The 14,194-nt window shown below is 37.6% G+C and overlaps 1 protein-coding gene across 2 annotated transcripts in view; it reads right to left on the reverse strand.

The window, feature by feature from the left end:
* PARP8 (poly(ADP-ribose) polymerase family member 8) overlaps positions 1-14,194 on the reverse strand; it is a 113,212-nt gene that overhangs the window by 28,394 nt on the left and 70,624 nt on the right. For both annotated transcript variants that reach the window (XM_026062972.1, XM_026062973.1), the window contains 5 exons: positions 11,848-11,914; positions 10,857-10,982; positions 8,188-8,752; positions 5,795-5,848; positions 5,596-5,691 (listed from right to left, as the gene is read on the reverse strand). In XM_026062972.1, coding sequence (XP_025918757.1) covers positions 5,596-5,691; positions 5,795-5,848; positions 8,188-8,752; positions 10,857-10,982; positions 11,848-11,914 — 908 coding nt within the window. The remainder of the gene's footprint in view (positions 1-5,595; positions 5,692-5,794; positions 5,849-8,187; positions 8,753-10,856; positions 10,983-11,847; positions 11,915-14,194) is intronic.

A 14,194-nucleotide genomic window follows, 5' to 3' on the forward strand; every position in this document is an offset into this window, starting at 1 on the left:
TGAGCTTGAACTTGAAATGTTTTCAATACTTGGTAAGAGAAAACAGTTTTTCCTTACAGAAGGTAAGCATTCATGAAAAGAGAGTCCCTGATCCAAGATGCTCTCAGGTGTAAGAACAAATAAGAAGCAGGCATTAGAACGGAGGAAAAAAGAGATCTTTTTAACAAGTGAAATGACTTGATGTATAATAGCTTAAACAAAATGTATAACAATGTGAAATATAATATATGAACTGGAGGATCCAGTTTTTGTTTAAGACAGAACCAATACGTTAAAGTTCCCAACTTCTGTGATTCTAAGACTGCACTCTCCCTTCAGGATCTTTACTGTAAAAGTTATACAAAGACATACTAAGAGACAATCCCTGCCTTGGAGTTTATTTGTCACCTAAACCACAACAAACAAATAAATAAGTAAACAGATATAGGCACAAAAACTGAGAAGACCATATTCATTTTTCATAGGTGAGCCTGGAAGAATTTCAACGGTGGTGTGGTAGACTGACATAATGCCTAACTTGATCGACTCAAGTGAAATTATCTCTTGCTCAGACACTGCTTTCTACAAAATTTTAAGTATGTAAGCTTACAAAATGCTCTAAAAGGCAGTGGATGAAACAAGCTCCAGGTTCACATGCTTTTCACTTGCCACATTCACCTCAGTACTCCGGAATGAACTTTGTGGAAGTGGTTAAAATTTCCTAACTTTACCTGTAAGTTATAGTCTAACATGCAACTTTGACAGAAATCAAGATTATCCATTTAAAATATTTCAAAACCACATACGTAAATGAGATATTAACTGTTTGAAAATGTCAGAAAAAACATTCCAAAATATGTGTTTTGAAACAATTTAAATTTAGTAAAGAAGATCTAGCCATTGTTTTACAAGCAAATACTAGTCTATGTCTCACTGATCTAGGCAACTTTTCTGTTGAGAATTGATCCAAAGATATTAACATGAGACATTGTCTAAAGATTCATATGAGCAGAGCCTTATTGTTCTACGAATGTTTCCAGGAGCTGACTTTTCTGTCTCTCCTCAGCACAAAACCACCTCTGGCCTTGAACTTCCTGCTGTTTACCAAAGCTGAGCAAAGAGCTTGGGTATGGGCTGATTATGGAGCTTCTAAAAGCTGTGCAACGCAGGTCGGCTTTCAGGAGATGCAGCCCATTTCTCTAGGATTCTTTACATGAGAAGAAAAGAGTGATTTGGATGTAGCAGCTGCAGTCCCAGCCCTCACTAATTATTTCAAGGCTGTTTCTCGGTCTCTTTCAGAAGAGTGAAGTATCTAGTATTCACGTCAAATTGCTGCACTCAATGTTAGGAAGAGCTGCATGAAATAGTGTGGCCTATGCTACTTAAGAGGTCATATAATATTTTTTCTTCTTAATATCCATGTATTCATTGCATGTGCTTTCCAGAAACATTGCAAGCCATGCCATGCAGTGATTTCAGGGAATTTCCAGTTTTCTGTGGCTTTCTGTAGGAGTGTGTCTCTCCATACAGTGGTATACTCTATACCAGTTTAATATCTTTAGCACTTTGAGGGCCCTAAGCATTAGATCTAATGAGTGCTAATAAGCATAGATCTCATTGTGCTCTTAAAATAAATACTAAAGAAACATGCTGTAACAAGAAATTACATTCACCCTCATCTCATATGGAAAGGGTGTGAATACTTACAGGAAAACATTGCCACTTTCCTGACTTTTTAAAAAGGAGACAACAGAATGAAGTAGTGATACACTTTCATGAAGGGTTATCGTACTTTTCTAAGACCCTCTCCTCCAAGAACCGTTTTCCTTACCTTCATAGTAATCGCAGCAGCTGCAGCACCCTGTGAAAGCATTGGGCTGTGAGTAATTTGGAGTTACTCCACCTACTTAATGTGCATTTATCTATGCACACATATGTGGAGTACATGTAGGGACAGTATCTGTAATTCTGGTCTTTTACACGTCAGGAAACTTTTGGAGTTTGAAAGAGAACTGGTTGGTTGTCCTTAGGACCCATACTTTGCTCCACAAAGAAATTTCCAAGAGAAATCTAACATTTTCCCCTTTATTTATTTTCAGTAAGTCACTAAGACAGCTTAACATCTAAAGATTCCTGTTTGTGACAGGATCCCTGAACTGTCAGGGAACATTTGCATGATTAGATTAGCACCATGGTCTCTGGAGCAAGACAGGCTTTCATTGCAAGAGCATAAAACCAAACTTAAGCAATTGTTCCACACAGCTGTTCTACAGCAGACATCTTCCATATCCTGGTATGTCTGCCATGTGGATCTAGTGACTAAATTAAGCAATACAAAAGAAATATCTTGCTATTATCAAGTTGCTCCTATTTTAGAGGAAAGGAGATGTCAGGATTAATAAATAAATAAATTGAAAGATACTAAAACCAGACCAATCCCCCCCAAAATGTTATCTAGGAAAAAGAGTCACAATATTGAGAAGAAAGCTTGTACTGAGAGAGACCAATTGAAAGATACTGTACGACTAAGATAAAAACACAGCCTGTCGAACAAATTTGCAGAAAGGAAAAGCTTTATATCATACCTTCACTTGATATCTTCAGCTGTCCTGAGAACAAGACATCAAAATTGTGCAAGTCATTAATAACCAGCACAAGAAATTACACCAAGGTATGTGAGTTTTAAGTATCATTTAAAGTTTTAAAAGAATGTAATTTTTGTGTGATGGCAATTGTTAAATTTTTTAAACTGCATTTAAGACAATTAATTAAACTACATTTCCATTCAGGAAAGGTGCCAGGCTGACAGAACTGAGGGCTGCAGAATTAAATTCTTCACTGGCATCAGTGAGTATTGCTTCCTTGTAATTAAATAAAACTTCATTAGACAGCAGAAAATCAAGCCTAAATACATTTAAAAAGAACTTCTCAAGCAATAACTGTGCTATGCTTTTCTAAATTCATATGCCTTCTTTTTCTTTAAACGGTAGAATGGAAATTCATCACTAAGGTACATGCTCCTCTGCACACACGATCCTCTCTCTGTGCATGCACATGAAGGAACCATTCTTTAAAAGGAAGAGAATGGTTAAATATCCAGAGCTATTTAGTCAGTGTAATCTTTTGTGGTAAAACCAATTATAGAGCCTATCTAAGCAAGGTTTTTGAGATACAGGTATCTGTTGAAAATGAGATCAAGCCACAGAATCTAAAAATATAAGCGAGGTTGTGATAGTTACAAAATTAAATGAAGTTACTGTGTTATTAAAACCGTGAGTACTCTAAACCCTTTATGAAGGCTAGGGATACTGTATATGGGATCTATAAGTGAAGTGAGGCTAGATCCAATGGAGCCTTACCTTAAATGAAAGCCTCCTGCACTCTGCTTAATAGAGCAGTGCATTCCCAAGATTCACTGCTGTAGCAGTATCAAACAAAGTGCTCTTTAAGTTGGATCATTCTTTTTTCCATTTTACATATCAATATACAGATATATATAGAGAGAGATGTAAATATATATATGCACGTGTATATTATTGAAGCATCGAAATAAATGGAACAATCTTCCTGAAACAAACTTAAAATTCACTACTTTGGGCTGCCTCAGAGAGCGCTCAGAAGAATGAAGCACAGATTTCCTTAAAAGCTTCTGGCAAATTCACAGTAGATTCAAAATGAGATCCTTTCTTTCTCACCCTCTGCAGATCTGCAGATTCATTAATGGCTCCATATTGCTTATTGAGTCATTCAAGCATACAGAGGGCATGATAGATTTCTTCCCACTATCTCCTTCTCTCTGGGTGATATAAGGACACACTGTCATTTTTGCAATGCTTGCTAGGTTATGCTGCCTGCAGAGGCACTGATGAATATGTGTGCAATGGCAAATATGTTTGTACTTTCCTCTGTTCTGAAGCACTAAACAACTTCCAAACTGATGGCTAAAATAACTCTTCTATATGCTGAAGATGGTCCAAGAGAAAAGTCATTCTGAGAGATCTTGATCACCAAGATGGGAGAGGAATAAAAACATTCAGAAGTAAACCTGAATTAAGATTTTTAATTTAGACCTGATGACTTTCCTTGCTGTTTTCTTTTAGTAGTTGAGCACGCAAAGAGGAAGAAATTCTATTGTTTGCTTTATCCGAGTCCTATGGACAATAAAAATGACCTGGTAATTTAAATAATTATATTATCCAAACTTTGCATATAACTCGCTTGAATCTTATCTCATTCTGTCACAGGTAGTATGCGTAGTACTGCATTCAAAGAGAAAAGATAAGAAACTGGTGCCTTTTCCATAGGTTTCTCATCAGGATTTCGTTGCTGATAAAGCTGGCAGAAAATCATGTTTTTAAAAGGCAGATATGAGCCTAAAGAGGCAAATAACCACTTGATAAGATTTTCAAAAGTACACAGGTTTAACTGTGACTTAAATCAGTGCTAGCAACATGTAGGTGCTTTTGAAAATCCTATTAGCAGCCTATTTGCATACTCTGCCTGCAGTCAGAGTTCCTGGCCATGGTGCCATTGAGCACCACAGGGGCTGACTAAGAGGTGATTTCTGCTTCTATGGAAGCAACAACCTTCCTGCATTTAGTTCCATGGGAACATCATAGATGATGTCTGGCTCAACTCATGTAGCTGCTGACTTAACTGTGGACCTGATGTTTGAGAAAGATATTGGCAGGTGAGGTGTCAGACTATTCATACACTGCTGTTTAACACAATTTTCCATGGTTTTAATCTTAAAAGTTACTTGAGTTTCGACAGGATTCATGATAGGTGAAACACAAAGGATTCTGAACTGTCCACACAGTAAAGCCAGGCCAAAAGGTAAGAGTTTTATTCTCCTATATACTTTTTTACAAAGCTGTACTGATCCAGTAATTCCAGGCAAAGTGTGTCTTTTATGACCAACCTTATTCTTTTTCACTTTATGCATTCACCAACAGCACTGAGAGGGTGCAAAATTCCTTATTTTCAGTTACAACGGTATGGGAAGGGAGGAAGAGCTGCATAACTGGCCAGAACTTGGACATACTGAACCACCACAGCACCTCTGGCCTAGGATGCTGCTAGCTAGGACACTTCACAGAGCATCTCCTTCTACTGCCTTTTTCACCAAATTATGGAGGATAATTCCTTCCAGTGGCCCATGTGCAAAAGAAGGGCAGCAGTACTCTTGGCCTTGTAGCATTAATGCCAGCGTATCTGAGCACACTGGTCACTGCATGATGGGAGCTCAAGGACTGAGATAACCCCCAAGCTTTCAGAAGGGCATCAGAAGGAGTTGGAAAAGCAGTCTAATGCACAGCCTTTAGTTGTCCTTATCCAGTCATGACTACTCTAACACATTAGTGATCAGTGAAATACATTCCTCCTCTATATTTCTATGATTACTTCACAAGCCTCCTTTCCCTCTCTTATTTGCATTATATTGCTTCAAATGTACAGCAAAAGCTAGTCAATATGCATTACATTTTTGTATCCTAATAGAAAACTAGGATGAACCTCATCTGAAATAATTCAATAGTTTTATAACAGGCTTGTATGGTCCATTACTATTGAAGGCATTAAAAATGCATTATTTAATCCAGCAAACATACAACTTACCCTCAGCATAGGGCCATTCTGGAACACATGGGGTTCATCACAAACTACACAGTATTCATTCAACACTGGTATCCGCTGCTCAGCAAATTCAATAGTCTAAGAACAATGAAAATGAGAATAACAACATCTGCTTAAAAATAATTAACAGTCAGCTCATGCTCCAGAGTGTTTTAAAAATGGGTAAGATATGACATCCTACCTGCACAAGAAAGCCACGGTCTCGTACCGGAATGCATTTTGCACCATAATTTTGCTGCAAGGAAAAAGTTCAGGCAACTTCAGTGATGGTAGATTAAATACAATGCTTTCTTGAGGACATGGTAAAACATTTCTATTCTGTGTGTACAAATTTGTTAATTACACAATATTTGCATCTAAAAAACCCTCTCATTTGCATAAACCAATTATCACAAATAATCCATCTTTTTTACTGTTTGCTCAGTGTAGAGTGGGTTTGTAGAATTTCTTTCTTAGTTTTTAAATCTGATGAGCTTGTGTATCTCAGCATCCCAAAACTCTGGTCTCAAATGGAAATACCAATTTCCTCAACTCCATTCTAATGAGCAGGCATTTGATTACTTCTTTCACATTTAAACTGTGCATTGTCTTTATGCCTATCTAAATACAGAATATGTGCTTAGGCTTGAATGACTAAAATAACTTCTAGAAGTGTTGAAAATCTTTTTCTTTTATATCTACTATAAGCTCAGTTCTGTGAGCTCCAAACTGACAGCACTCTGTGCTCAGATCCCACTCACATTTCTTCTGCCTTTTTCTTTCAATGTGCAACAACATAAATTAGAAGGTACCTTTGTTATGGGAGTCAGTAAGGTACAGGACTTCCCCTAGGCTGACATCTATCTCAAACAACCCTTATTTTGACTGAGAGTCAGACCAGCTCCATTTACAGCTTTTTGAAGTTTTGTTTATTTACAGGCTTATTTTCTTTCATTCTTCTAACTGCTTATTTGGGAAACTTTTCACTTTTTTCTCTTGGAAGATAATCCTGCTATTTGTGTACATATATGAGACTCAAACATTTTAGCTGAGAATTTAAAATAAGTTAGGGTCGTAATTCATCGGTTACACATTCCACAGACTTCAGATTAGAGTTAGGCACCCAGATTACCTGTATATCTGGTCCCCACATGTAAAATGTGAAATGGATTCTTGATGTCCTTCCGCTAATATCAGTGAAATTGCATGCGACCATGTATGTGATGATTTTCCCTCAAAGTAAATCCATTATAGTAATAAAATTACTAGGACTAATATAGACTTTTATAGACTGTCAAGTAGGGCCTGCATCTCTTCTGAATTGGCAGATAATATCAGTTATGAAACCACTTAGACAACTCTTCATTATCTTATAAAAATCAATGGGACTTTTTGCACTTAACTTTAGGAGGAAAAAGACTGTTGAGACTTCCTCTACTGGTTCAGAAAAAAAATGAATCTCTGCTCTGGTACAGATGAAAAGTTTTTTGGCTCATCTTAAATTAGTTTGGTTGTGCACTTTACAGGAACCAATCACACAGCATGTATATAAATGATTTTACAATAGCAAATCAATGCTTTTAGATTTGATGAGTATAGCTCACAGCTTATTAAACTAGTTTACCATGAAACGTAATACACTCAGTGTAATTTCATTATTCAAAATGTACTATTTTAAATGTATGTATGTACAGCATTTCAACCAAGGATCTCAGTTTCCACAGGCTGGGAAAATCAAGGTCCTGTCAGGCTAGAGACTGGAGAGGACTGTTTCCTAAGTGCTTCTTCCCAAGCCTAACATAGAAAACAGGCCAGGGCCTTTGAAAGAGCACAAGCAGTCCAGCTCTCTCCTCTAAAGTGTAAAAGCCATCTTTTAAGTGTCAGAGACAGAAGAATTAAGTTTGAGCTCTATCTCCTAAACTTAATAATTTGCACTACTCTTTGTTCTCCCAAACAATCATACCTCTCTCTGGGGAAAGAAAGGGAGGCAGCATGGGCCTAATTCCTTCCCTGACCTTCTGCTGCCATGAGGGTATTTGTGAAGGTTAAACCTTTTGCAAAGCATAAACGCACACAAGGTGAGCTGAATCGTGACTGCATTCCTTCCAGTATGATGATGGTCAAAGATGAAAAGCCTAGAGGGAGAAGTGACTTGGCATCTGAATGAACCAAGGGGTGTTGTTTCCCCCATGAAGCAAACAGGAAAATCAAAAAAGACCTGTGCGACCAAGCCAATTTTGCAGCACAGAAGCTCACACTCTCCCTCCTTCCTGCAGCAAGAAAGCAGTGAAGGAAGTGGGTGACCAGACTTTCTCAATGGCCGGCAGCTGTACGCTGAGCTGTGTTCAAGGAGAGATGTAAAGTCTCCATCTTGACTTAAGAAGATTCTGGTTTTATGACCTAAATATATATGTACAGATAGTYGTTTAAATCCACCTTAAAAAGCAGACTCCATTATTCTTCACTGAATGTAAAACTCTTCCAGTATATCCACTAATGTATGTCCTGAATATTAATGCCTTTGCATAAGAAGCATAATAGCATATTTGAAAATAATGTGAGAAAAACAAGCAGAATAATAAAATTATTACTCACAGCAGCTTGTGAAGGTGATGATGAAGATGGTGTTAAGATACCAATAAGCCCTGAGGTAAGAGAGAGCCTCCTGCCCTCTGCTATGGTGGACTCCTTGAAAGGCTCCATTTTGGATGATTTAGGGGCATTGGAATAAGTCTTGCTGAGTAACTTGTGATTCTTCAACCCATCCAGTTCTTCCATTCTAAGATTACTGGAGTAAGACCTGCTTAAAAGTTTGTGGGGCTTCAAGGTGCTGTTGTGCTCACATCGAGGATCCCCCGAACACGACCTACTTAACAGCTTATGGGGCTTTAAAGGGATGCACTCCTCCTGCTTGACAGCTGCAGAGCAAGAACGGTTCAACAGTTTGTGCGATTTAATAGCCATTGTCTGTTCAGCCCTAGGGTCACTGGACAACGAGCGGCCAAAGGTTCTGTGGGATTTTGTGGCACACACATCCTCCGCCTTAACTGTGCTAGAGCAAGTCCTTCTTAGCAGCTTGTGAGTTTTGGAGATGCCATCCTGTTCCGACTTCAGTTTTGATTTATTTTTACCACAGCCAGGTGGAGGATAACTTGGCGACCTTAAAAATAAACAACAGAAAAACGTAGTTGGAGGCTAATCAAAAACCTGTGCAAAACAAGCAACCACGGCCACGTATATGCATGAATTTTTAAGTGCCAGCTGTCTTTAGGTATCTGACTAGTGATAAACCAGCCTAACATTTAAAAAAAGAGCACTTGCTTGTAGGACCAATTTCCTAATACCAAATCTTACTCCTGTTTATACACAACTTCTTATTGATTGAAAGGCAGCTAACTGCATACGTAGAAGAAAGAGCTATATCGTTATAGTTCTTGGTCCAGGTCCCTAGATCTCTAATCAAACCACTTATTTAGGCAGTTATTTTTGAAATGGAAACTGCATATTTCACAGAAGATTATAATGTATTTCCCTTATCAAAATCTATCTTTCCTATGTAATCATTATGGCATGATCCCATTAAAATTACTGTCTTCTGGACACAGCATAACAAATTTTACATGCAGATCAAATGGAAGATATAATGAGCAATGAAACTTGCAGGCAGTAACTCAAATTTATTTTAGCTGAAATGATTTTTTTAACTTCACAATAAGCCAAGTGCTTTGTGGAAGACAATTTGACCCCATTCTGTCCTGTTTTAGACAAGTTCTACCTCTGTAACACTGGAAATGAGAAAGCAAGGAACCAAATTATGAATACAGAAAATAAAGAACAAAAGATTTTTACAAAACAACATTCATATGAACTGGCACATTCCTATAACGTTCACATTCACCTTTCCTTGCAAAACAAGAACTGGTATCAGGTATGCTGAATCATTTTTCTATGCTTTATACGTAATCCAAATCTTTTGAATATTTTTTGGCTTGGATCAAATAGAAAAGAAACGAAACCCCAAGGGGAAAATCCCTGTAAGAGGCTGGCAGGCTTCCCCAAGCTGTTAGCAAGTGGCGGCAGTGGGAAATGGGAGTGGAGTGTGCTGAGTCACAGTTGCAGATGGCTCATGATCGCACTTGGATGTATGGGAGGTGGGAATAGGACTTGAGAGAGAGGGAAACAGGGCCTCGAGCTTGGGCTGAATGATCCTGGGAGATGGACTGCCGTAGCAGCCAACTCCAGAGGAAAAAGACTGGGCTAGCTTTTGCATGCCCTTTCTGAATAAAAACAACCCCCAAACTACAGCCCGCACAAACTATGTTGGCCAATGAGTGGTAGGGTATGGGATGGGTAAGCTTTCTGCTCAAAACACCATCTTCCTCTTTTACCTTTGAATAGGGAAAAAAACTTTTGTCATCTGTGACATTCCTCCCTTCTTGATGTGAATCAACTGTTTACTCCCCCGCTTTTTACACATAGAATTTAGAATGGCAAAATTCATCAAAAAGAAGAAACATTCAAAGAGCATTCAATTCAAATTCACAGAAGGGGTGATCTGTCAACCCTTCAGAAGCAGGCAAACATGCTATAGTAGACAGTCACATTCCTGAAAGAGAGAAAATCAGAGCCTGATTTTACAGAGACTTAAAGTGTAAAAGTAACTGGTAGCAGTCATAATGAATTTAACTGAACTATCACGAACTATTATTTGTATGTTTTTTAATGTCTTTGGACTTTATCCTTTGAAATTCTGTGCCTGCATTTCAGAAGTTCTGAACGTTCAGGTGTTCAAATAGCGGAGAGATGTAGGTGCTCAGCAGCTCTTAAAAATCAGTCTTTGACACAGGGATCATTCTACTTTTAAAAAATTAAAAATATGTACAGCTGTGAAAAGAAGAGTTGGACAACCACAAAATTAGCAATATATATGCTTGCTACCCAAATAACAGTCAAATGCTACCAAGCTAGTACAGTAACAAATACAGCCAAGTTAAGTAATATAACAGGAAGTATTTCCAGTTTTAGAAGAATCATGGTTGTTTCAGAGAGCAGGGCACTGAAAGGTTCTGCCTTCAAATAGTCTTAGAAGCTGCAGTAGTACATAGTTCGTTTTTGAAGTCATGCAAGGCAAGGACTGGAAACCCATGAGGTAGGATATAAATAGAACACTTCTCTATGGAGAAAAGTCAACATTTCACCTTGTGAAGTATGCTGTAGATTTTGAACAGGATGTGATGATAACAGCTCATTTTCCTTGTTATTACCTGCGCAATGTAGAAAAGATGTGCAGAGGGGATTTCACCTTTTTGTCAGACACCTTCTTATTGTGCGTACAATTAGACTTCTCTTTGCTATTCTTCCACTGCTGTGTAACAAACGTTTGCATGATTCTGCAAATTAAGAAAGAAAGATTTCCGCATCATAGCCAAGTCACACTCATTTTAATATCAGGGCTCTGTATCCACCACGTAGGCTATGTGATGCAACATCCTCCTTCGACAGGCAGAGTTTCTCTGTGGACTGACAATTGGGTGCTTCAGCTGCTCAAAAATGCTTGCTGCCTTCCCTTCCCCAAAACTAATTCACATGGTGCTCTTATTGAGAATATGCTCTGCACAACCAACCACTGCAAGACTTGTGGAAGTGTGCTTCTCATGCAGATCTACAGACAAACTGATTCAGAGGTATAAACACAAACATATGTGAAAAGATGACTCATCAAAATGTTAATGAAATTGGATTGTATCATGAATACTTGAAACTGCTAACTTTTCTCTACTATTCTTCCTTCTTGTCCTCAAAACTTGGGTGGCCTCATTATTGTGGTATATCCTACAGACCACCACTTAGAAAGTGCAGCTCCTTTATGGAGCATGATGCTCAAAATGCATGATGCTCAAAAAGATGCCTGCTCCAGAGATTTCACAATCTAAGTAGAAATATGAAATTGAACATTCTTAGCTTAGTCTTTCTGAACTTTTGTAGCTTGCTTCCTAAATGGCAGTAAAGTGCCAGGAAACCCTGACAGGGAGCACAAATCAACTTCTTTCCAAGGACTGTCAAAACTGCACTTAAAAAAGGCAAAAAATTTACCTTGTTGGTGTTTTATTTTTTTTTAAGAAAAATAAGTTCAGAATGCTTTGATCCAACCAACTTGAGAACCTGTGAATTCTATCATACTTGAGATGGTCTGGGAGCTCAAATGAGTATAGTATTTAAACTTAAACAAACAGGTTTACACTCTTCCAGACTTACTTTTTCAGCTGATGTCCCAACCCAAATCTTTCCTTAGTAGAGATCTGAAATACATCCACAGTTGGCACTAGGGAAAAAAGAGATCTTGTTGATACAGGTACTTACAGGAATACTCAGAACAGAGAACTCAAGACCATGTCACATATTTGAGGACCTTATTCTAGCTGGACCTTTACTGTAGGCAATACCATTGAAGCAATGGTGCAAGCGGTCGTGTCCTGAGTCTATGAAGAAATAGTCCTTTTCGCAATACTGGTCAGTATCAATTTTAAACATTTAATCTTCTAAAATGCATCTCTTTCCACTGATTTTAATTATATAAATGTATCTTTATTTTTTATACTATAAGAACAACTAGAGAGCAGGATCAGATTAAATGCATCTTTATTGATAACACACCTCAGTCATAATCTCTTAAACTTTCTTCCAAGTAAATAGTCTTTACACAGGGTAAGATGCCCTGGCTTTAAATAAATTTACTTATTTAAAATCTTCTCAGTTGAGAACTGGAGATGTCACTATTTATTACCTCTGGTTTACAGTCTATCACTGGCCATGGGAGAATCTCAAAAAAGTTTTACATGCAGTTACTTTAGTCCAAGTTGAATCTGTCCTCACTGGAAAAAAAGATTTTATGCCTGTGGAAAAACTAAAAAAATAAATAAATAGCTCTTTCACAGAAAGAGGAGCTGATACAGTTTCTTTAGTATCTCACCATCAGGGACATACCAAATTTTCCTCAATAAGACCTCTGAAGGACTTTCCCACACAATCTGAATTTCAGAAATTTATAAAGGTGCAGGGCACCTGGAGTATTTCTGTTATTTCTGAGAAGAGAATTCCAATTAAGAATTCAAATTTACTAAATACAAGTAGAATTCATATGAGTTCCTCATAACTATCTTTAAACTTAGATCTTGGATAAGCATGTGGAGAAAAGTCCAAATCTAGCCAAATATTTCTCCACATGATTACAATTCTTGTGAGTATGAAGAAAATCCAGAGCAGAATAAACCAAATTGACTTATATCTGGGTGTCCTTTCTAAGGATTTTTTAATACAAGGTCCATAATACTTATCATCTAAGTGCCTGATGTACGAATCCCAGTGGCCAAGGATTACCCTGAATTTCCATCAAGACCCTTCCTTCCATTGGTATATCCTTATTTACCTGTCAGAAAATTGAAAGCATAAGGGCTAGAGGCTGAGAATAAGCTCCTAGTATTACTAAAATCCTTTAATAACATTGACTAGATATAAGTGGCAGATGGAATCCAGCATTTGTTGAGAACACCTCAGGTGTTCAAGGCAGGACAACAGCAAACACATATTAAAAGCACGATTCAACTTTATACTTTGTGTTATGTAAGGAGGTAATGATAACAGTAAAGAAAGGAAAAGAAAGCTAAACAAAACAAAAAATCTGAGTTTGGTTCAAATTTTACTAAAAAAAATCAGTATTTTTATATCTATATTATTCTGATCACTCAGAAAGCCAGATCTTACTCAGAACGTCAAAGTTAATCTGTTAATTTCCCTTTAATAAGACAATTTAAAAAAATATGATATAGCTAACTTTGCCATCTAATTTCACTAAATTCAAAGCACTGTGGTCACCATTTCTCTAATGTTACTATTCAAATATAATCTCATCTTTTAAGACAAACGTTAATTTTTCAAAAGGGATAAATAATTTCAATATGGGTAGCAACGTGTTTAGGTTACCAAATTTAGGACACGGAGTGGGGCAGGGTGGGTTATTTTCAATGGGATTCATCATACGTAGTTTTAGCAATCTTAAAATCTGACAACTTAAGCTTTATAGCCAGAGGAGACAGCCAAGCACATCCAAAGGGTGATTCAACCTAATCTAAGGCAGGTTTCTAAGATATTGGGAGAAACTGCCCACAGGCATATACAAAAATCTGAAAAGATATTAACTAGATGAGTACCTCAAATCAGGATATTAAATAATTACAAGGTGGTATGTACACCCCCCATTGTGCTTTGGAGTATGTTGCATATCTGTTTCTTTTATCAATCAACAGAATGTACTATAAGGAGAAAAATATGTTGCATAAAAGTAATGGCTTGATAGTCTCAAAGCAACATTTTTCAGGAGGAAGGGGAATATACAGAGAAAGGGTCTTGGTAACACAAAGGATGGTGGATCTCACTGTCCTTTTTTGGTAAATAAAAAGACATGGCTGCAACAGCAATTGCACTGAACTTGTAATACCAATAACAGCGAAGTATCTGTCTCTGGCCCTGATCTTGTCTTTCTCAGTACTCAGTCACCACCACAACCAGTCAGTTGCAGGACTGGGAGCTTAACTTTCTGTTTAAC

Source organism: Apteryx rowi, unplaced genomic scaffold (genome assembly GCF_003343035.1).
Source record: "Apteryx rowi isolate R43461 unplaced genomic scaffold, aptRow1 scaffold_197, whole genome shotgun sequence".
Lineage (NCBI taxonomy): Eukaryota > Metazoa > Chordata > Aves > Apterygiformes > Apterygidae > Apteryx > Apteryx rowi.